General features: G+C 40.0%; 1 protein-coding gene across 1 annotated transcript in view; it reads left to right on the top strand.

The window, feature by feature from the left end:
• dnai1.2 (dynein, axonemal, intermediate chain 1, paralog 2) overlaps window positions 1–22,407 on the top strand; it is a 283,210-nt gene that overhangs the window by 216,594 nt on the left and 44,209 nt on the right. Inside the window, exon 20 of the mRNA XM_060832730.1 lies at window positions 16,017–16,202. Coding sequence (XP_060688713.1) covers window positions 16,017–16,202 — 186 coding nt within the window. The remainder of the gene's footprint in view (window positions 1–16,016; window positions 16,203–22,407) is intronic.

Genomic DNA, 22,407 nt, shown 5'->3' with positions numbered 1-22,407 from the left:
CATCAGGAGAGGCTAATCCATCGCTGGACATTATAACAATTTCCCGGGGTCATTCATGATCACCCTAATTCACACATCTTGAACAACTTTCTGCTGTAGATAATTCCCTGCAGTAGACTATGTCAGTTGATCTGAAGTCTCAATGCAGGGTATTTGAATTAAAATAACCAACTCACAAAAGGTTCAGGATCACAATCAGGACTCTAAGAAGGAAGCTTCTTCCCCTCAAATAACTGTCAGTGATCGGTCAGTTTAAACATTGTCCCCAGCGATCCTACCGACTCTGCCAAGTTGTGGGATCATGTTCAAATAATGACCGGGAGCAGAGAGTGGTGAAAATAGTCTCAATCGCAGCACAAGTTCAAGGCAGCGAGAGAATCCCGAAATATAGTTCTTGCAATTGTCCCTTTATACACAGTTCTTACATATATTAAAATTCCTTTACTATGGTATTACTTTTCTTATCTATAGTTCACAAAGGTTCGAAAGGCTTCTGTCCTGGGAGAGAGAAGCTGGGATAAATGCTGGCTGCTACTTCTGAGGGGATTAAAAATGTCTCTCTGGTTTACTTGCATAATTAGGAGGTGTTATTCCTTTTGTCTTTTTAATTAGTAATTATGAGTAAAAATACTAGGCCTGTACGCTCCAAAAAATTAGAAATTGTACCTGTACTTAATAAAAGAATAAAGGACATAACACTGATTGCTGCAGTGAGATTTATTTATTATTTGCTGATATGGGTTTCAATCATTCATGCAATTTCATGGAAGCACTGTTCTGTCATTTAGTTTCTTGAATGGATAATGGCCCAGTTAAAAGGTAACTATTGGGGAAACTATTCAGTCCAGGAGATGGTTGGTAAGTGCTGATTAATATTATAATGTTTCATGGAAATTTGATGGGGATGGTATTGTTCTGTGTGCTACACGTATTCGGAGGTAAACACTACTTGTAGCAAGGGCTGATGAGGTGTGAAAGTGCAGTAAAATATAGTGAGTTGGTGAATGAGTTAATAAGAATAACCTATAACACAATCTATCATATTGCACATAGACTCCAGTGGTTCACTACCAACTTCTCAAGCGCAACTAGGGACTGGCAATAAATGTCCCAGCCAGTGATGGCCATATCCCAAAGTGAATAACGAAATGTTAAGGTTGGAATGAGAAACAAAAGGAAAAGCAGCAATTGAAAGATAATGATGAAAAACTATTGTAAAGGGGTAAATTTGAGTCAGAATTAAGAGGCAAATCAAAGATGAATAGTTTATATAGTTTTTGTCTTCAGGATATTGAAACAGTACAGAGAATCATAATGTAAATTAAGATGAAATTGGATAGTAGTTGGACCCAGAATGAAAGGAAGACTGCAATTCAGAAGGTGAAATGTGAAGGTTCCATTGATAAATTGAATGGAAAGGTACGGTCAATTCAGACGGAAAAGAAAGGTAAATAGTCATAGTTACAGCTGGGATATATGTGAGGCATATAGAAGATAAAGCAGAATTGGAGATTATGGGGAATGTACTGAAGAATTGGAGGCTGAAGAGAGAGAAGCCAAGTTTAGAGTTTCAGAGATTGGGAAAAATATAGAAGCTTTAAAAGCCTGGAACAAAGAAGAAGGTGGATTAGGGTTAGAGAATGGTGAGAAGGAGAGGTGTAGCATAGTACAAGATAAGATATGAGAGCTTACAGCTGAAATTTTAACTGTTATGACCTTCCAGAAAGGATGGCAGAGTATTGGGAGCTGTGGAGGGAAATGGTCACATTGTTCAGCTTTGTTGTGGAAATGTACAATTGGAGAAGCAAAAATACTATTATCGCCAATACCTTCAGGTGTACAAGCAGCTTTAAAGCCCAACTGTGTATCTCTGCCAATATTGCCTGAGGCATGGGAAAATTCCAGCCCTTTTACAAAAAAAAATCCTTATTTATGAAGTAATTTGAACTCTGAGCCTTGAAATGTGCCTGTCAATGAGCGCTCTCCAGCAGTAGGTGCAGGAAATAGTATTCATGCATTCTATGCTGCCCTTGCCAGTAGGCTGCTCCGTTTTTGGCTCTGGACCACCGCTGAAAAAGAAATTCTTGAATTCCCACCAAATCTGTTACTGGCTGTGAAGACAGTCTTTGAAAAAGATTAAATGGCAGGGCTTCTGATCAAAATACTCTTTCCCACCCACATATGACTGAGAAATAGGAAAGGGATGATCACCTTATTGGGTTTGTATTATAGACCCCCCCAATAGTCAAAGGGAAATTGAGAAACAAACTTGTTAGGAGATCTCAGCTATCTGTAAGAATAATAGGGTAGTTATGGTAGGGGATTTTAACTTTCCAAACATCGACTGGGACTGCCATAGTGTTAAAGGTTTAGACGGAGAGGAATTTCTTAAGTGTGTACAAGACAATTTTCTGATTCAGTATTTGGATGTACCTACTAGACAAGGTGCAAAACTTGACCTACTCTTGGGAAATAAGGCAGGGCAGGTGACTGAGGTGTCAGTGGGGGAGCATTTTGGGGCCAGTGACCATAATTCTATTAGTTTTAAAATAGTGGTGGAAAAGGATAGACCAGATCTAAAAGTTGAAGTTCTGAATTGGAGAAAGGCCAATTTTGACGGTATTAGGCAAGAACTTTGGAAAGCTGATTGGAGGCAGATGTTTACAGGTAAACGGATGGTTGGAAATACCATGAGCAATAACAATACCATTAGCAAATTTGCTGTTGATACTAAGCTGGGTAGCAGGGTGGAATGTAATGAGAATGTTAGAAGATTACAGGGTGACCTGGACAAGTTAGGTGAGTGGTCAGATGCATGGCAGATGCAGTTTAATGTGGATAAATGTATGGTTATTCACTTTAGTGGCAAGAACAGGAAGGCAGATTACTACCTAAATGGAATCAATTTAGGTAAAGGGGCAGTACAGAGAGATCTGGGAGTTCTTGTACACCAGTCAATGAAGGTAAGCATGCAGGTACAGCAGGTAGTGAAGAAGGCTGATAGCATGCTGGCCTTCATAACAAGAGGGATTGAGTATAGAAGCAAAGAAGATCTTCTGCAGCTGTACAGGGCACTGGTGAGACCACACCTGGAGTACTGTGTGCAGTTTTGGTCTCCAAATTTGAGGAAAGACATTCTGGCTATAGAGGGAGTGCAGCATAGGTTCACGAGGTCAATTCCTGGAATGACGGGATTACCTTACACTGAAAGACTGGAGCAACTGGGCTTGTATACCTTTGAGTTTTGAAGACTGAGAGGGGATCTGATTGAGACATAAGATTATTAAAGGTTTGGACACTCTGGCGGAAGGAAACATGTTTCCGCTGATGGGTGAGTGCCGAACCAGAGGACACAGCTTAAAAATACAGGATAGACCATTTAGGACAGAGATGAGGAGAAACTTCTTCACCCAGAGAGTGGTGGCTGTGTGGAATGCTCTTCCCCAGAGGGCAGTGGTGGTCCAGTCTCTGGATTCATTTAAGAAAGAGTTGGATAGAGCTCTCAAGGATTGTGGAATCAAGGGTTATTGAGATAAGGCAGGAACAGGACACTGATTAAGGATGATCAGCCATGATCATATTGAATGGTGGTGCAGGCTCGAAGGGCAGAATGGCCTAGTCCTGCACCTATTGTCTATTGAAAATGGGAAGCCTTCCGAAATAAGATAACAAGAATCCAGAGAAAGTATATTCCTGTCAGGGTGAAAGGGAAGGCTGGAAAAGCACAGCAGGTCAGGCAGCATCAAAGGAGAAGGAGAATCGACATTTCAGGCATTAGCCCTTCTTCAGGAAATTATGCCCGAAACGTCGATTCACCTTCTCCTTTGATGCTGCCTGACATGCTGCGCTTTTCCAGCAACACATTTTTAAGCTTTGATCCCCAGCATCTGCAGGCCTCACTTTCTCCTGAAAGGGAAGGCTGGTAGATATAAGGAATGCTGGATGACTAAAGAAGTTGAGGGTTTGGTTAAGAAAAAGAAGGAAGCATATGTCAGGTATCGACAGGATAGATCGAGCGAATCCTGAGAAGAGTATAAAGAAAGTAGGAGTGTACTTAAGAGGGAAATCAGGAGGGCAAAACGGGGTCATGAGATAGCTTTGGCAAATAGAATTAAGAAGAATCCAAAGGGTTTTTACAAATATATTAAGAAACAAAAAGCGTAACTAGGTAGAGAATAGGGCCCCTCAAAGATCAACAAGGCGGCCTTTGTGTGGAACCACAGAAAATGGGGGAGATACTAAATGAATATTTTGCATCAGTATTTACTGTGGAAAAGAATATGGAAGATATACATTGTAGGGAAATAGATGGTGACATCTTGCAAAATGTCCAGATTACAGAGGAGGAACTGCTGGATGTCTTGAAACGGTTAAAAGCGGATAAGTCCCCAGGAATTGATCAGGTGTACCCGAGAACTCTTGGGAAGCTAGAGAAGTGGTTGCTGGGCCTCTTGCTGAGATAGTTGTATCATCAATAGTCATAGAGGAGGTGCCGGAAAACTGGAGGTTGGCAAACGTGGTGCCACTGTTTAAGAAGGGCGGCAAAGACAAGCCAGAGAACTATAGACCGGTGAGCCTGACCTTGGTGGTGGGCAAGTTGTTGGAGGGAGTCCTGAGGGACAGGATGTACATGTATTTGGAAAGGCAAGGACTGATTAGGGATAGTCAACATGGCTTTGTGTGTGAGAAATCATGTCTCACAAACTTGATTGAATTTTTTTAAAGATGTAACAAAGAAGATTGATGAGGGCAGAGTAGTAGATGTGATTTATGTGGACTTCAGTAAGCCGTTCGACAAGGTTCCCCATGGGAAACTGAATGGCAAGGTTAGATCTCATGGAATACAGGGAGAACTAGCCATTTGGATACAGAACTGGCTCAAAGGTAGAAGACAGAGGGTGGAGGTGGAGGGTTGTTTTTCAGACTGGAGGCCTGTGACCAATGGAGTGCCACAAGGATTGGTGCTGGGCCCTCTACTTTTTGTCATTTACATAAATGATTTGGATGTGAGCATAAGAGGTACAGTTCGTAAGTTTGCAGATGACACCAAAATTGGAGGTGTAGTGGACAGCGAAGAGGGTTAACTCAGATTACAACAGGATCTGGACCAGATGGGTTCATGGGCTGAGATGTGGTAGATGGAGTTTAATTCAGATAAATGCGAGGTGCTGCATTTTGGGAAAGCAAATCTTAGCAGGACTTATACACTTAATGGTAAGGTCCTGGGGAGCGTTGCTGAACAAAGAGACCTTGGAGTGCAGGTTCATAGCTCCTTGAAATTGGAGTCGCAGGTAGATAGGATAGTGAAGAAGGTGTTTAGTATGCTTTCCTTTATTGGTCAGAGTATTGAGTACCGGAGTTTGGAGGTCGTGTTGCGGCTGTACAGGACATTGGTTAGGCCATTGTTGGTATATTGCGTGCAATTCTGGTCTCCTTCCTATCGAAAAGATGCTGTGAAACTTGAAAGGGTTCAGAAAAGATTTACAAGGATGTTGCCAGTGTTGGAGGATCTGAGCTGCAGGGAGAAGCGGAACAGACTTGGTCTGTTTTCCCTGGAGCGTCGGAGGCTGAGGGGTGACCTTCTCCAGGTTACAAAATTATGAGGGGCATGGATAGGATAAATAAATAAAGTCTTTTCCCTGGGGTTGGGCAGTCCAGAACTAGAGGGCATAGGTTTAGGCTGAGAGGGAAAAGATATAAGAGACCTAAGGGCCAACATTTTCATGCAGTTGGTGGCACGAGTATGGAATGAGCTGCCAGAGGAAATGGTGGAGGCTGGTACAATTGCAACATTTAAGAGGCATTTGGATGGGTATATGATTAGGAAGGGTTTGGAGGGATATGGGCTGGGTGCTGGCAGATGGGACTAGATTGGGTTGGGATATCTGGTCGGCATGGATGGGTTTGACCGACGGGTCTGTTTCTGTGCTGTACATCTCTATGTGTCTATGACTTCTTGAACAATGCTTTGCAACAATCCAAGATCATGAAAATTCCTTTTAAAAAGCAAGTTTTTTTCCTGAATTCAGAGGCTACTAGGAAAGTCATTAATATGCACTGAGTTTTAGCTTACAATGTGATCTCATTGCGACAACATATGTAAAAAGTTAAGATTTCTTATTTAGAAACATTTTTGCCAGACCAATAAAACAGCAATTTTAATTTTAATTAAAGCTCTTGTATTTTGCAGTGATTTTTTTGTTTGCATGTCTAGATTTATATTCTACTAATTATTGGATTACTTCCACAAACCTCTTAGTGAAGAGATTTCCCAGCTCATTTTATTGTTTTTGGTGGGGGTATGGAATTGTTATTCAAGAGCCTAATGTACAAAAGGGCATTTATGAATGAATTAATATTGCAGTATTGTCATCAGGAAGAGCAAACAATGCATTTTACATGGTGAGCAATAATCTACTCAATTTTTGTGCATGTTTTGTTTCAGTTTTTTTTATTGTCCTTAAAGGAATAATTATAATATAACCATTTTTTTCTTTTAAGAGTAAGGTACATGCTCTATATTTAAAGTGTTGTTTACACTTTACCATATACGATACCATTCAGGCAAGATCTGTGGATAGAGCATTCCTGGATCAAATGTACAAGGATAACCTTGGCACAATAAGATTGTGAAAAAGTAGATCACTCATTATGTGTAAAATAAGGAAGCTTAAATTTAAAAAGATAGAGAATACCTAACTGATGTTATGATTTACAACCTGTTGCTAATTGATCCATTGTTAAAGCAATAGCCAAGATAAAATAAAAGCTCCACTTCGGCATAACATGATATACAATCTAGTTAATGACACTGGTGTTCAGGAAAATCAAACATTTGAATGCTATCTCATGATTTAGTCAACCTGTTTAATGAACACTAAAATCATACAGCTCATAAAGGTTACAAGTTCAAACCCTGGTTTATGCTGAACCAGATGTTCTATGCTGGCTAATTGGAGGTTGCTACTATTGGTTTCAGAGCTCAGAAGAATAATCAATCAATTTTTATATCCCTGATTGCAATTCAATAATCTGTACAGGAATTGGACATAATTTACTAAGATGCTTCATCTCCACAGTTAAATAACCTACAATATTCAATGAAAATGTTCATTGTGAAAACAATTAGTATTAGTGTTGTTGAACAAAACAGCACTGGACATATTTAATAGGAACATTTAAGTTTTTTTCATGTGAATTTGAATTTTTTCCCAGTTGAATCATCATCATTTTAGTAGGAGGTCCAAGATTGCATTCAAAGTCCACTTAAACAAATCATTTCTAACAAATCAAGATAAAGTTATATTTATTAATTAGACATGATTTGTGGAAAATATCACATCTCAACATTATGGCAAAGAAGTAGGAGTATGTTGCAATTGTATTTATTGAGGAAAGGAAAAAAAAGTCTTTAACAGATGTGCACATAAAGGCCAAATCCAACCCACAAGAGTCACATTGCTGTTGCTCTACTGAACGAATCTTAAAACCAGGTCATCAATATGCATTTGTGTCATAGCCACATCAGCTGGAGGCAGTAAAAGTTGTAAAATGTGTCATTAAAACAGCTGTGTTGGGATTTTAAGGAGATGACGGAAAACAGAGTCAGACAGCCAAAAATCTGTTGATAATTCATCACTCTGCAGCCTTTGGCTGTGAATTAGATTAGATTACTTACAGTGTGAAAACAGGCCCTTCGGCCCAGTAAGTCCACACCGACCCTCTGAAGAGCAACCGACCCAGACCCATTCCCCCAACACTACGGGCAATTTATCATGGAAACTCACCTAACTTGCTCATCTTTGGACTGTGGGAGGAAACCCACGCAGACACGGGAGAACGTGCAAACTCCACACAGACATTTGCCTGAAGCGGGAATTGAACCCAGGTCTCTAGCACTGTGAGGCAGAAGTGCTAACCATGCTGCTTTAATGTGCATTACAGGTCCCTTGCTCGCCGTTTGGAGAATCTTAGAATCTGTATGTTCCATCTGTGGGAGAAGCCTGATGAAATTAAGTAAAGATCAAGCACTTATTAAACATAGACTCATAGAAAATAGGAGCAGAATAAGCCATTCAGCCCTTTGAGCCTGCTTTGCCTTTAATTAGATCATGTTTGTTCTTCTCACTTAGTTGCCGGTTTCTGCTTCTCACCCATATCCTTTGATCCTTTTGACCCAAATGCTATATCCAACTCCTTAATATCATACAATATTTTGGCCTCAACTGCTTTCAAAGGCAGAGAATTCCACAAACTGACCACTCTCTAGGTAAAGACTTTTTTCCTCATCTCTCTATCCTAAATGGTTCACCCATACCTTTAGACTATGACTGCAATTGGTGAGCGTTGAGCATTCCCTAGGATTTAGGACCTCCGCGCCTTTGTACCTGGTGAGTTGCTGGCCTGTTGAATACAGTACTGACAAGTCTCCATTTTGAGCAATGTCAGTCATGCTCTAAAGACTTCAGTAGGCATTGCCATTCAAGTGGTCAGCCGGGGCACAATGAACAAACAGGGAGATGGTTGTGGGAAGGAGTGGCAGAGGGATTTGGAGCCACTGACAGGGGGCTGGTTTACAGTATCTCACCTTCTTTGATATTGAATTCCTCAACTGGGTGCTGAGTGTCTGAAAATGTAGTGTCCTCCTCACTCCATGAGATAACAGACAAACTCAGTGTTTGCTAGGCAAGCTTCAAGAGACATGGAAGAGGTACATGAATCCTGTCTAATCTCAGAACTGCCATTAAATTCTGGTGGGCTCAGAGATAATTGGTGTCAAGTGGCCATTTAATGAGCCTAACCAGCATCTGCCTGTGAGTAGATGAATTGCACACATTGACACCATCCCACAACTAGCTTAATTACGGAAGGTTTCCTGATGCCAGTGGAACAAATGTGTAGCCTCCTGTACCATTAAATGAGTCTGGCTGCCATGTTTTATGCATAATGAACTAAATTAAATTCCACCAATTACTTAATTATTCTGGTGTACAATGAGAAATATCACCAAACTGTGAAATACACAACGCAAAAGGGAATCTAATAACATGTCACAAGCTATATAGAGAACATTTTTATAGATAACTTACATATAAATATCTTTTCGCACAATTTTTTTCTAATTGAGAGATGAGCTTGTTCATCTTATTTGTCAGTTTAATGCTTCTACACTCACCCCACCTCTGTTTTGTTAGTTTAATGAACTGTTCCAGCCACTTAAATGCTCTTGGAACAGTTGTTGAATTTCATCAAGAGACACTAGGATCCAGAAATATCTGGCTTTCATGTGCACAAACTTTTAAAAAAAATTATTCCAGTGGTTTGGCCAACATGTGTTTTCCATCCCTAGTTTCCTTGAGCACACAGGCATAGAAAATAGGAGCAGTAGGTCATTCAGCCCTTCAATCCTGCTCAGTCATTCAATATGATTATGGTTGATCATCCAGCTCCGTGCCCTGTTCCCGCTTTCTCCTCATACTCTTTGCTCCCTTTAAGCCTAGGAATTATATCAAACTTTTTTTTAATTCACTTATGGGATCTGGTCATTCTGACTGGTTAACATTCATTCACTGTCCCTAGTTGCCCTTGAGAAGGGGATAGTGAACTGCCTTCTTGAACTGCTACAGTCCATGTGCTACAGGTTGATCCACAATGCCTTCAGGGAGAGAATTCAGGATTTTAGCCTAGTAGTAGTGAAGAGGGATTTGCAAGTGGCGATGGTGTTTTCAGCCATCAGTTGTCCTTCTCCTTCGAGATGTACGATAAGTGACTGTGGATTTCGAGGGTGCTGTCTAAGAATCTTTGATTAATTTTTGCAGTGCAATTTTATAGCAGTACACACTGCAATGTACTGAGCATTGGTGGTGGAGAGGGAGGATGCTTGTGTTCAGTGTATTAATCAAGCGAGCTGCTTTGTCCTGGATAATGTCAAGTTTCTTGATTGTTGGAGCTGTTCTCATCAGGCAAGTGGAGAGTATTTCATCTCTCTTCTAACTGGTGCCTTGTAAATAGTGGACAGACTTTGGAATTCAGGAGGTGAGTTATTCACTGCAGTATTCCTAGGCTCTGATCTGCTTGTGTCACTACTGTATTTACATCCCGAGTCCAGTTGATTTTCTAGTGAATGGTACCTCCCAGGATGTTGATAGTGATGGCAAATCATTGAATATCAAGGCTTGGGCGTTCAATTGTCTCTTATTGGTGATGGTCATTGCCTTATATTTGTGTTGCACGAATGTTACTTGCCACTTGTCAGCTCCAGTCTGGAAATTGTCCAGGTTTTGTTGCATTTGAACATTTCAATATCTGAGGATGGCAGCTCAGTGGCTAGCATTGCTGCCTTACAGCTTCAGGGTTCAATTACAGCCTTGGGTGACTGTCTGTATGGAGTTTGCCAACTTTTCCCTGTGTCTGTGAGGGTTTGTGCTGGATGTTCTAGTTTCTTCCCACACTGTAAAGATATGCAAGTTAGATGGATTAGCAGTGGTAATTGCAGGGTTAAAGGTGATAAGGTGGGGGCTTAGGTCTGAGTTTGATGTTTTTCAGAGGATCTGTGCAGATATTATGGCTGAATGGGTTTTTTACACTGTCAGGATTCTGTGATACAAATGGTACTGATCTTCGTGCAATCATCAGCGTACAATCTTACTTCTGATCTTATGATGAAGGGAAGGTCATTTCATGAAACAGCTGAAAATGGTTGGGCCAAGGACACTACCCTGAAAACCTCCTGCAGAGATATCTTAAAGCTGAGATGACTGACCTTCAACAAGCATATCCAGATTCCCGAGTATGAATCCAACCAGTGGAGAATTTGCCCCCAGTTCCCATTCATTTCAGTTTTCCTAGGGCTCCTTGATGCTACACTCAGTCAAGTGCAGCCTTGATGTCAAGGGCTGTCACTCTCATTCCACCTCTGGAATTCAGTTTTTTTCTCCATGTTTGACCCAAGACTGTGATGAGGTCAGGAACTGAGATGCCTTAGTAGCCCCACCTGCCTGTTCCTGGTCCATATTCCTCCAAACCTTTCCTATTCGCGTATCTATCCAAATGTCTTTTAAAAGTTGTAATTGTAGCCACATCCACCACTTTCTCAGGAAGTTCATTCCACAGGCGAACCACCCTCTGTGTTAAAAATTTGTCTCTTATATCTTTTTTTAAATCTCTCACCTCTCACCCAGAAATGTGCTCCCTAATCTTGAAATTCCCCATCTTGAGGGAAAGACAGTTGCAATCAACTCTATCTGTATTTCTCATTGTTTTATAAAATTCTATCAGGTCATCGCTCAAACTCTGACACTCCAGTGAAAAAAGGCCTGGCCTTTCTTTATAACTCAAACCTTCCATATCATGTAACATCCTGGTAAATCTCTTGTAAACCCTCTCCAGCTTGATAACATCTTTCTGAGAAACTGGACAACCTGAACTGGATATAGTATTCCAGAAGAGGCCTCACTAATGTCCTGTACAATCGCAACATGACTTCCCAACTCCTACTAAAAAGACTGAACAATGAAGGTACTCTGTCTATACGTAATGCAAACTTCAAAGAATTATGTAGCTGCATCCCAAAAGGTCCTGTTCTCCAACATTACCCATGGCCCTACCACTAATTGTATAAGCCCTCATTTGTTATACCAAAATGCAATATTTCACATTTATCCGGATTGAACTCCATCTGAATTTTTTCAGCCCTTTGACTCATTTGATCAAGATCCCTTTGTAATTTTAGATAACCTTCTTCACTATCTACTATGCCACCAATTTTGGTGCCATCCACAAACTTACTCACCAAGCCTTCTATATTCTCATGCAAATAATTTATATGAATGACAAACAAAAGAGGACCCAGAACCAGGCCTTGTTATCATGTAGTCTGCCATTGCACACTACCCATTGTTAGAAACGAATATTAACAGCTATTCACCCTCCCAGCCAGATCATAATCGACTCCTTTGTCCAACTGTTTTTCTCTCTCTTTGGGCTCTATCCCTACCTATCATTTACTCCTTACTCCCTCCCCCCCGCAACCTATCTTCTGCATATAAACCAACATTTTTCTAAATACCATCAGTTCTGAGGAAGGGTGACCGGACCTGAAATGTTAACTTTGATTTCTCTTCACAAATGCTGCCAAAGCTGTTGAGCTTTTCCAGAAACTTCTGTTTTTCTTTCTGATTATCTCTAATCAATTTTTGCCTCTATACATGTCCCTAGATCTTATCTTTTATAATCACCTGTAACAATTTACCCATAATCAAAGTCAGACTCACAGGTCTAAAGTTTCCTGGTTTCTCCTTGCAACCTTTCTTAAAAAAAGATACAACATTAGCCACCATCCAGTCATCAGGCTCCTCACCTATAATTAAAGATGATGCAAATATTTCTGCAAGGACTCTCATAATTTCCTCCCTTACTTTCCCTAACGTTCTGGGATACATTAGATCAGATCCAGGAGATTTATCCACTTTTTTTTGTATTTTCTTTTCTTTATTCATTCATGTGATGACAGCATCCATGGCGAGGCAGAATTTAATGCCCATCCCTAATTGCCAAGAGGGTAGTTGAGAGTCAACTACTTTGCTGTGTGTCTGGAATCACATGTCGGCTGAACCAGGTACGGATGATAGATTTCCTTCCCTAAAAGACATTAGTGAACTAGATGGGTTTTTCCAACAATTGCAATGGATTTACAGTACATTAGATTCTTAATTCCAGATATTTATTTAATTCAAATTCCACCATCTGCCATGGCGGGTTTCGAACGCAGTTCCCCAGAACATTATCTCAGTCTCTGGATTAACAGTCCAACGATGATAAACTCATAAGATTTTGGGGTAGAATTAAGCCATTTAGCCATTGAGACTGTTCCACCATTCGATCATGGCTGATATGCTTCTCGCCCTATTTTTCTGCCTTCTCCCCATAACCCTTCAAACAATTATCAATTATAATCTGTCTAACTCCTCCTTAAATTTAGTCACTATTCAAACATCCACCACACTTTGGGGTAGCACATTCCACAGATTCACAACCCTTTGGGAGATGTTTCTCCTCAACTCTTTTAAATTTGCCACCCTTTATCCTAAGATTATGACCTCTTGTCCTAGAGTGCCGCACAAGCTCAGTTGGCTGAATTGTTGATTTACAGAGCAGTGTGATGCTAACAGCATAGGTTCAATTCCCATTACTAGTTTGAGGTTACCATAAAGCTCTCTTCTTTTCACCTTCTCTTCCCTCACCTGAGGTCTGTTGGCCTTCAGGTTAAATCACCACCAGTTGCTTCTTTCTAGTAAAGGAGCAGCCCCATGGTCTGGTAAGACTATGGTAGCACAACAGTAGGAGCATCCACCTATTGATCAAGAAAATTTTTCTTGAACACATTTCTTCCAATGTGTACATTAATTTTTGGCTTCTCAATCTCACCTTTAACAATATACTTGAAACGTTTAGAGATGTTTTTAATCCTTGCCCCTAACAGGAGAGTCTCGGATAAAAATAATTCCATTAAATCTTGTCAAATGCTGCCTAACACAAGAATCATTACAAGTGTCCCAAATCTGACTAGTCCTTCTATTTTCCTCAGAGACCTGGAGATCTTTGAACTACCTTCTTACCTTTCATGACAGTCTCTTATCTATTCTATTGTGTAATAACTTGTATAAATCTATTAGCCAACTCACTCTATATACCTCATATATGATCTTCATAACATGAAGCTTCGACAAGGATGCTTCAATAACATGTTATATGTATAAAATAAACTATCCTTCATTGCCTACAGAAAATAATGTTAAAATGGAAAAAATTAAAAATACTTATACATATCAAACATATAAAATCTAAATTAAAATCAGCCTCTTAGCTGAATAAAACATGACTCCTCTTCAGTAAATTCCTTGAAGAAAAAACATTTTCTCCAGAGCTGACTACGTATAGAACTCTCCGAAATGAAAACACAACTCCTTATTTTAAAACAAAACTATTCAGTTTTTCAAACAGGACCTTGTCAATGTTTAAAAAACACTCTAAAACACATATAGACTTTTTAAACTTCTGAATTAAGAATAAAAAAAACTCAGCCATTCATTGAAGACTCCAAAAAGCTCATTTTTAAAAGAAAGGTCAGTTCAAGAATAAAAATCAGGAATTTGTTTTGCTTGGTGTTTTGGTTTTTTTAATGTTAATGAAACAAAATAGAAGAAAAATCTTATTGGTAAATATAGTTACTGTAATAAATGTAAAAACAAACAATAATAAGTCTTTAACTAATCCTGCAACCCAGGAGCAGCAGCAAGATCCACACTGCTCTCTCTGATGCTCTCTATAATGTTTGGGATGTTGTCTTTAAGGTATGATTCTGTGAGCATGGCTATGTCAGGCTGTTGCTTTACTAGTCTGTGAGATAGCTCTTCCAAATTTGGCAGCAGCTCTCAGGTGTTAGTGAGGTGCACTTTGCAAGGATGACAAGGCTGTTTTTGCTGTTGTCATTTATGGTTGCTCAGTCAATGGCAGGGAATTCAAATCAGATTTTAGCCTTATTCATCTAAACAAATCTAGTCTAGTTAAATGTAAATGTTAATCTTCAAAATCATCAAGTGTAGCACAGAATCATGGAATAGTCACAATGGAGGACCTAGAGGTGTATTGAACATTATAAGGGATCTGCATAGGCATTTTTAAGGTCTTGGGCACTTTCCTGGCATTCACCCACCCTTGGAAAAAGCAGGGTGATGAAATCAAGGCATGGAAATCAAAGGACAACTACAGACACTCCCAGCTGCCAAGGTCCTTATTTGAGTTTCATTCCCATTTAAATGTATTCTCTCCTTATATTGAGTTAATTCTTGTCTATCTAAACTGACACATTGTTTTCTCACTACCTCTCCTTAAATTTGCCATTAGTCACATGGCCTCAATAGCACCTAAATAAGATGGCAATAGTTATTGAGTCACAGAGCACAGAAAGAAACCCTTCAGTCCAACTCATCCACACTGACCAGACATCCCAATCTGACCTAGTCCCATTTTCCAACATTTCGCCCATATCCCACTAAACCCTTCCTAATTATATACCTATTCAGATACCTTTTAAATGTTATAATTGTACCAGCCTCCACCACTTCATTGGCAGTTAATTCCTTACATGTCGCACACGCTGCATGAAAATATTACCCCTCAATCCTTTTTAAATCTTTCCCCTTTCACCTTAAATCTCTGTCCTCTAGTTCTTGACTCTTCCCACTTTAAGAAAAAGACTTTGGCTATTCACCCTATCCATGCTCCTCATGATTTTATAAACCTTTATGGTCACTCCTCAGTCTCTGACGCTCCAGGAAACATAGCCCCAGCCTAATCAACCAGTCCCAGAATCTTCCAACTAAATCGCTTTTGCCACCTATCAAGTTTAACAACGTATTTCCTATAGAAGGGTAACCAGAATTATAGGCAGTATTCTAAAAGTGACCTCACCAATATCCTGTACAGCCACAACATGATGTCCTAACACCTGTGGTCAATGTTCTGATGAATGAAGGCAAGTGTGCCAAATGCCTTCTTCACTACCCTGTCCACTTGCAACTCCACTTTCAACAAACTATGCAGCTGCACTGCTAGATCTCTTTGCTTGGCAACACGCCCAAGGCCCTGTCATTAACTGTGTAAGTCCTACTCTGGTTTGCCTTACCAAAACCTCACATTTATCTAAATTAAACTCCATCTACCATTCTTCGGCCTATTGGCCCATCTGATTCCATTGTACTCTGAGATAATCCTCTTCATTGTTTACTGCACCACCTATTTTGGTGTGTCCAATATTTATATCCAAATCATTAATGAAGAAAAATTGTAATTTTATAATCTTCTCCCACCTTCTCATTTAATCTTCACAGTTCATATACCAGTTCTTAGCGAAAATGCAAATTTCAATTGAGTACCTCAATAAATATTAATTTTTATTGAGGAAAAGGTTCTGCCTTATAGTCAGTTAATTTTTCAACTTTTTTTCAATTTACCAGGTTCACGTTTTTGATTTGAACGTTAATAAATATGAACCGATCTGCGAGCAAACTATTGTGAACAAGAAACGAAATAAACTCACACATATTGCATTCAATCCAACCTACCCTATTATAATGGTAGGAGATGAACGTGGTGGTGTATCAATCTTAAAACTCTCTCCAAACCTTCGCAAACAACCTAAGGTAAGAAACTTTCTTAAAGCTGTACTTAAACATGCAGCAGAATGCCAATTTTAATCTAGAATATATTAAATTTGTTATTTTTTGCAAGGTATTAACGTACTTTATTAATTAATGTTAAGCATGAAGTATGAATAAGGCATATTTTGACATCACAGAAGTGCTATACATTAAGAGCTAGCTTCTCATATTGAGGAGCACTAAATACACACGATGTCGAATAGCACAATAGAGAACCGCCTCATAAAATGTGTGCAAGACTCAGTAACAGCCCTGTTTTGATGTAAGTGAGCGGAGATCTTTGGTAAATGAACAGAGTTGTGGCCTTGGCTAAATATATTGCATCTGTCTTTATGAAAAAAACAGAAGCTAATAGCTTTGTGATATGATCATTGCTCTGTTAATGCAGAAACTCAGGTAATGTCCTGGCAACCTGGTGAGAATCCCACCATGGCAGATGGTAGGATTTGAACTCAGAAAATATCTGGATAAAAAAATCTAATGATGCAACCTCTGTCAATTGTCAGGAGAAAACTCAATCTAATTCACTAATGTCCTTCAGCAAAGGAAATATGCCATCTTCACCTAGCCTACGTATGATTTCAGACCACAAGCCACTCAATTTTAACAATCGCTACAGAGTTTCACAAGAGAAATTAAACTGGATAGACCTAGGCATTAGAAATGACAACAGCAAAAAATCAGCTATGTCAACCCTGCAAAGTCCTCCCTTACTAACACATGATGACTAGTGCTAAAATTGAGAGAGTTATCTCACCAACTAGTCATGCACCAATCATACTCATAGAATCACACCTTACAGAAAAATATTCCAGACATCACCATCACCATCCTTGGATCGGTCCTATTCCACTAGCAGGACAGATCCAACAGGTGTGGTAGCATAATGATATACAGTCAGGACAGATTTGTCCTGGGAGTCCTCAACATTAACTCAAGGTCTAATGAAGTTCCATAGCATTAGGTTAGACATTGGCTAGGATGCCACCCACTGACTAAGATGTATCATTCCCTTGACGTAAGCACCGAGAATGGCAAGGGTGCAGAATGTACTCTGGGTGGGGGATTTCAATGTCCACATCAAGGTTCACCAGAAACATTAATGACAGAGCTGATCAAGCACTAAAGGACATAGCCGCAAGTCTGAGACAGATAGTGAAGAACCAGAAGAAGGAAGAACATACTAGACTTCATTCTTACCAATCTGCCTGCTGCAGAGGAATCAGTCCTTGGCATTGTCAGTGAGAGTGACCACCACACACCCCATATGGAAGTGACATCTCATCTTCACATTGATAATACCTTACACTGTGTTATGTGGTACTGCCAGTGTGCTAACAGATAGTGTGCCACACTTCAAGCAGATCTAGCAATTCAGGAGTGAGCATCTATGAGGCACTGTGCACCATCCGCAGCAGAACTGTACTCCAATACAATCTGCAATCTCATGGATCAACATATTCCCCCACTCTGCCAATACCATCCAGCCAGGGGACCAACTCCCTGCTTCAATTGGGAGTACAGGAGGCCATGCCAGGAGCAGCACCATGCATGCCTAAAAATTAGGTATCAACTTGGTGATGCTACAAAACAGGACTACTTGAGTACCAGACAGCAAGTGATAGAGCTAATCAATTTTACAATAGATCGGACCTAAGCTCTGCAGTCCTGCTACATTCAGACGTCAGTGTGGTGGACAACCAACCAAATCTCTGGAGGAAGAGGCTCATAAATATCTTGATCCTCGATGTTGGAAGAGCCCAGTACATCAGTGCAAAGACGAGGCTGAAGCATTTGGAACCATCTTCAGCCAGAAGTGCCAAGTGAATGGTCAATCTTGACCTACTCCAAAATTCTCCAGCATCACAGATGCTAGTCTTCAGCCAATCAATTCACTCCACGTGATCTCAAGGGATGGTTGGAGGCACTAAATGTGGTGAAGGCTTTGGGTCTTGACAACCTTCCAGCACTAGTACTGAAGACACGTGCTCCAGAACCTGCCACACCACTAGTCAGTTTGTTACTGGATAGTTAGAACACTGGCATCTACCCAACAATGTGGAATATTGCCCAAGTATGTTCTGTACACAAAAAGTGGGACAAATGCAATCAGGCCAATTACCACCCCAGCCTACTCTTGATTTTCAGTAAAGTGATGTAAGGCCTATCAAGGAGTGGGGTCGGTTAGCTCATTTGAGTGGACGATTGGCTTGCGATGTTTCAATTCCTCCACCACCTGAGATTACCATGAAGTATTCTCCTTCTCAACCACTCCCCTCACTTGTGTGTAAGGTGAGTCTCAGGACCAATGAGCTTGTGACCTTACTGCAGCCTCAGTTGAAACATGGATAAAAAGTTGGTGAGAATTTTTAGCCATTGACCTCAAAGTCATATTTAACAAAGTGTGACATGAATGAGCCATAGAAAAATTAGAGTGAATGGAATTGGGGATAAACTCTGTGATGGTTGGAGTCATTCTTGGCACACACAAAGAAATTTGGAAGCAGGATTCCATTCTGGGATTCATATGATATATAATGGATCATTGACACTAACAAGTTGTTCTGGATAACCAAACCTCACAAAGGTCACTTCTCCAATGTTTCAATGATTTTCTCTGGAGATGTCGTCTTTAAGATACAAACTTCAAGCCATTTAGTATGAACATTAACCACTGAGAAAAACATTCACCCTTCAAAAGGTCCAGCTTAGTCAATAATGATTCTTTGCTATGGCCTTTCTGGCCATTCCCATTGGTATAATGACAAGAATAGAGGTAGGTTAGAGCAAGCTGCACATATTCCCACTTTCTCCTCAATTTTGGAGTTGAGCCCTGGCTATCAAAAGTAGCTTCTGGTTATCTCCTTCATTCTGACAATGCCACAGTGACCTTTGCATAGTTGATTTAACACACATTTCCTTAGCTGAGGTGGAATGATGACCCTCATTTGCCAGAGGAGACATCTGCTCATATGAATACTTCTCATAGGTCCAGCTTCCATTTGACACATGGCTTCAGTTCTGAGGTTATTACTGTGATCTTGCCATGAAGTGTCACATCCATCATTTTGGATAATTTCTAATATACCTCTTAACATGTTCTGCCATTACTGGGTGTTCTCTACTTTGCTCAAGGTAGAACATTTCTACTTAAGAACGGTTTGTAGCCCATTCATTAAGCAAAGGTAATCTAAGCAGCGCATCAGCATTCCCAAATAAGTTGAACTGACAATACCTAATTGTAGAAATGGGTTGATAGCTACATCAGGGAGGAGAAAGTGAGGACTGCAGATGCTGGAGACAGAAGTTGAAAAGTGTGGTGCTGGAAAAACACAGCAGGCCGGGTAGCATTCAAGGAGCAGGAGAATCGACGTTCTGAAGAAGGGCTTATGCCCGAAATGTCGATTCTCCTGCTCCTCGGATGCTGCCTGGCCTGCTGTGTTTTTCCAGCACCACACTTTTCAAAACTGATAGCTACATCACCCAACTCAGCATATGGCTTTCTGTGATAGAAGGTGGCCCTGTATGAGGACCAATGGTGCGAACAATGGTTTGTGGTCTGTTACTAGGGTAAATTACCGGCCAGACAGATATTGGTGAAATTGTCTCATGACAAACAAAATTCCTAGAGCTTCTTTCTCTATTTGTACATAGTTCATTTCTATTCTGTTTAATGATCTTGATGCAAAAACTTTTAGCTTCTCTTCACCCCATGATTAAAATATATCTAAGTAACACTGGACCTCTTCCAATCCACTTAACATCTGATCCATAGCAAATTCAGAACTGAAATGAGGAATAATTTCTTCATCCACAGGTGGTTACCCTGTGAAACTCATTGCCCGCAGAGGGCCATGGAGGTCGAATCATTAAGTCTATTTAAGACAGAGATAGTTAAATTCTTGATTAGTGAGGGGATCAAAGGTTACAGGGAGAAGACAGGAGAATGGAGTTAAGAAATAAATCAGTCATTATCAAATGGTGGAGCAGATTCAATGGGCTGAATGGACTAATTCTGTTCCGATATCTTATGGTCTAAAATTTTTTTGGTAAGGTATAAGGTCAAGTCTTGAGACTGCACATTTACATGAATCACTTCGTCTACACATGTTCTTAGAACAACTTTTGTGGATTGCAGTACAATGTGACTTGCTGCTTCTGCCACACATTTTCAGGTATCAATAATTCCACTGTTCCAGTGTCCACCTCCATCCTTACCAGCTTGCCATTCAGCAAGGGAGTGACCCAGTATCAGTTGGTGTTGCCAGCAATGGCCAATATGCTTAATAACAGCTCCTGTTTGAATTGTAAGTCTGGGCTTTCTTCATGTCCTTCTCAATCATTTAGATCTTTCTCTTCGGTTTCTGGACTTACTATTCGTTCTTCACGTCTTTTTCTCAGACATGATGGCAGTTTTGTGTCTGTGTCGATGCTTATCTCTCAACTCCCATTTAGTGAACTCTGTCAGCCTCCAATTTGTGTACTCATACTCATGCTTAGCTGTTGAGCTTCCTTGGCTGCTTATTCCATCAAGACTGTTATTTCCAGTTTCTTCTTAAAGTCTTGGTCCCTTTCTATCAGGGGAGGTGATGGCCTAGTGGTATTGTCACTGGACTGTTAATCCAGAAGCAAAGGTAATGTTCTGGGAGCCTGGGTTAGAATCCTGCAACAATAGTTCCAACGATGATGGAATTTGAATTTAATAAAATCTGGAATTATGTGTCTAATATGGACTATTTCTCGTCTTAAACTGCACAGCTTATCTGTCTCTGATAGTGTCATTTAAATTATCTCCAAATTAGCAGGATTACAGTAACTTCTTTAAAATTGCTGTAAAGTGGGAGATAGATTCACAATCATTCTGGTTGTGCTTGTGGAATTTGAATGTTTCAGCAATCATCAATGGTTTTGGTGAAAAATAGTTCATACAATTCCTACTATTTCTTCATATGTTTTGGAACGCAACTTCTCTGGCCATAACGGACTCCTCAGGAGGTGAAAAGTTATTCCTACATAATACTCAGGAATGCAGGGAGGACAATATATACTTTATTAGCTAAAACAAAATAATTGGAACTCTTTGTGTTGGATTTCCAGCTATCTGTGTTTTCATCATACAGTCACATGGTGCTAAATTTTCTTTTTTTTTAAATGGGAAAGGTCTACATAGCACAATGTACCACAATGCAACTTTTGGCACTACATCACCTTTTCCCATGTAAAACAAGGCATTCCCTGGCTTCCTGTTTCTTTCTCTAACTAAAAACATTTCTCTTCATGTAATAACTCATTATTCATAGTCTTCCATCAGCATGGAGCACATGGCGAGTTTCTTCTGCATTGTTCACTTCTTTCCAGTGCAGCGATGGCACCTTTTGATTTCCTTTCTTTTTTCTGTTGAAGTACTTCCGAGATCTGCAAAGAGGACCACAATTTGTTTTCAGTGAATCAAATGGATCTCAAAGCACTTTTGATCCTCATTACCAGATCTTTACCTGTGTTCAGTTCCAAGCAGGTCACATGTTAAACAGCCAGAGCTTTATTATGGAGATGTTCACTCTACAGGCAGCAAGGCACATTTACAACTTGGACTCAAGCTCCTGAAACATACCAAAATACAGACAAGAACATAGACCAAACAGTTTCCCACCCAAACTGGCCAATGACATCATCGTTACATTTTGTGATCGGTCTCTCAAAACGACAGTCCAACATACACAATTACACAACATTACATAAGGTACAATAATTGTGATCTTAAATTGTGCAGAAGAATTTCTGTTCTTTACATTAGTGCTTGGATACCTTGTAGGCTTTGTACAAAAGACCAATCCATCCTGCTTGGTTTTCTCCAAGGCTCTTCACCATGGCAATTAATCTCTTGCCAGCACAAAAGAGGAATCTTTGCCTTGTGAATTCTTGAATAAATTTAACTACATTTTAAAGTTATTTTTGTTGCTTCTCAATGGTTTTCTGTCAGTGGCAGTTCAAACAATTTCAATATGCACTGCATCATCAAAAGCAATCTACTTGTTTTTAATGTCTGCTATTCCAACTGATGTTCTTGTCTGTATTTTGGTATGTTTCAGGAGCTTGAGTCTAAGTTATAAATGTGCCAAATTACTGGATGAGTTCACAATTATGCAGTCATTCTTGTTCTGTATTTTTACTATCTTTACAACTTTAT

This window comes from Hemiscyllium ocellatum, chromosome 1 (genome assembly GCF_020745735.1).
Source record: "Hemiscyllium ocellatum isolate sHemOce1 chromosome 1, sHemOce1.pat.X.cur, whole genome shotgun sequence".
In the NCBI taxonomy this organism is placed as follows: domain Eukaryota; kingdom Metazoa; phylum Chordata; class Chondrichthyes; order Orectolobiformes; family Hemiscylliidae; genus Hemiscyllium; species Hemiscyllium ocellatum.
This window is presented reverse-complemented; position numbering and strand designations above follow the sequence as displayed.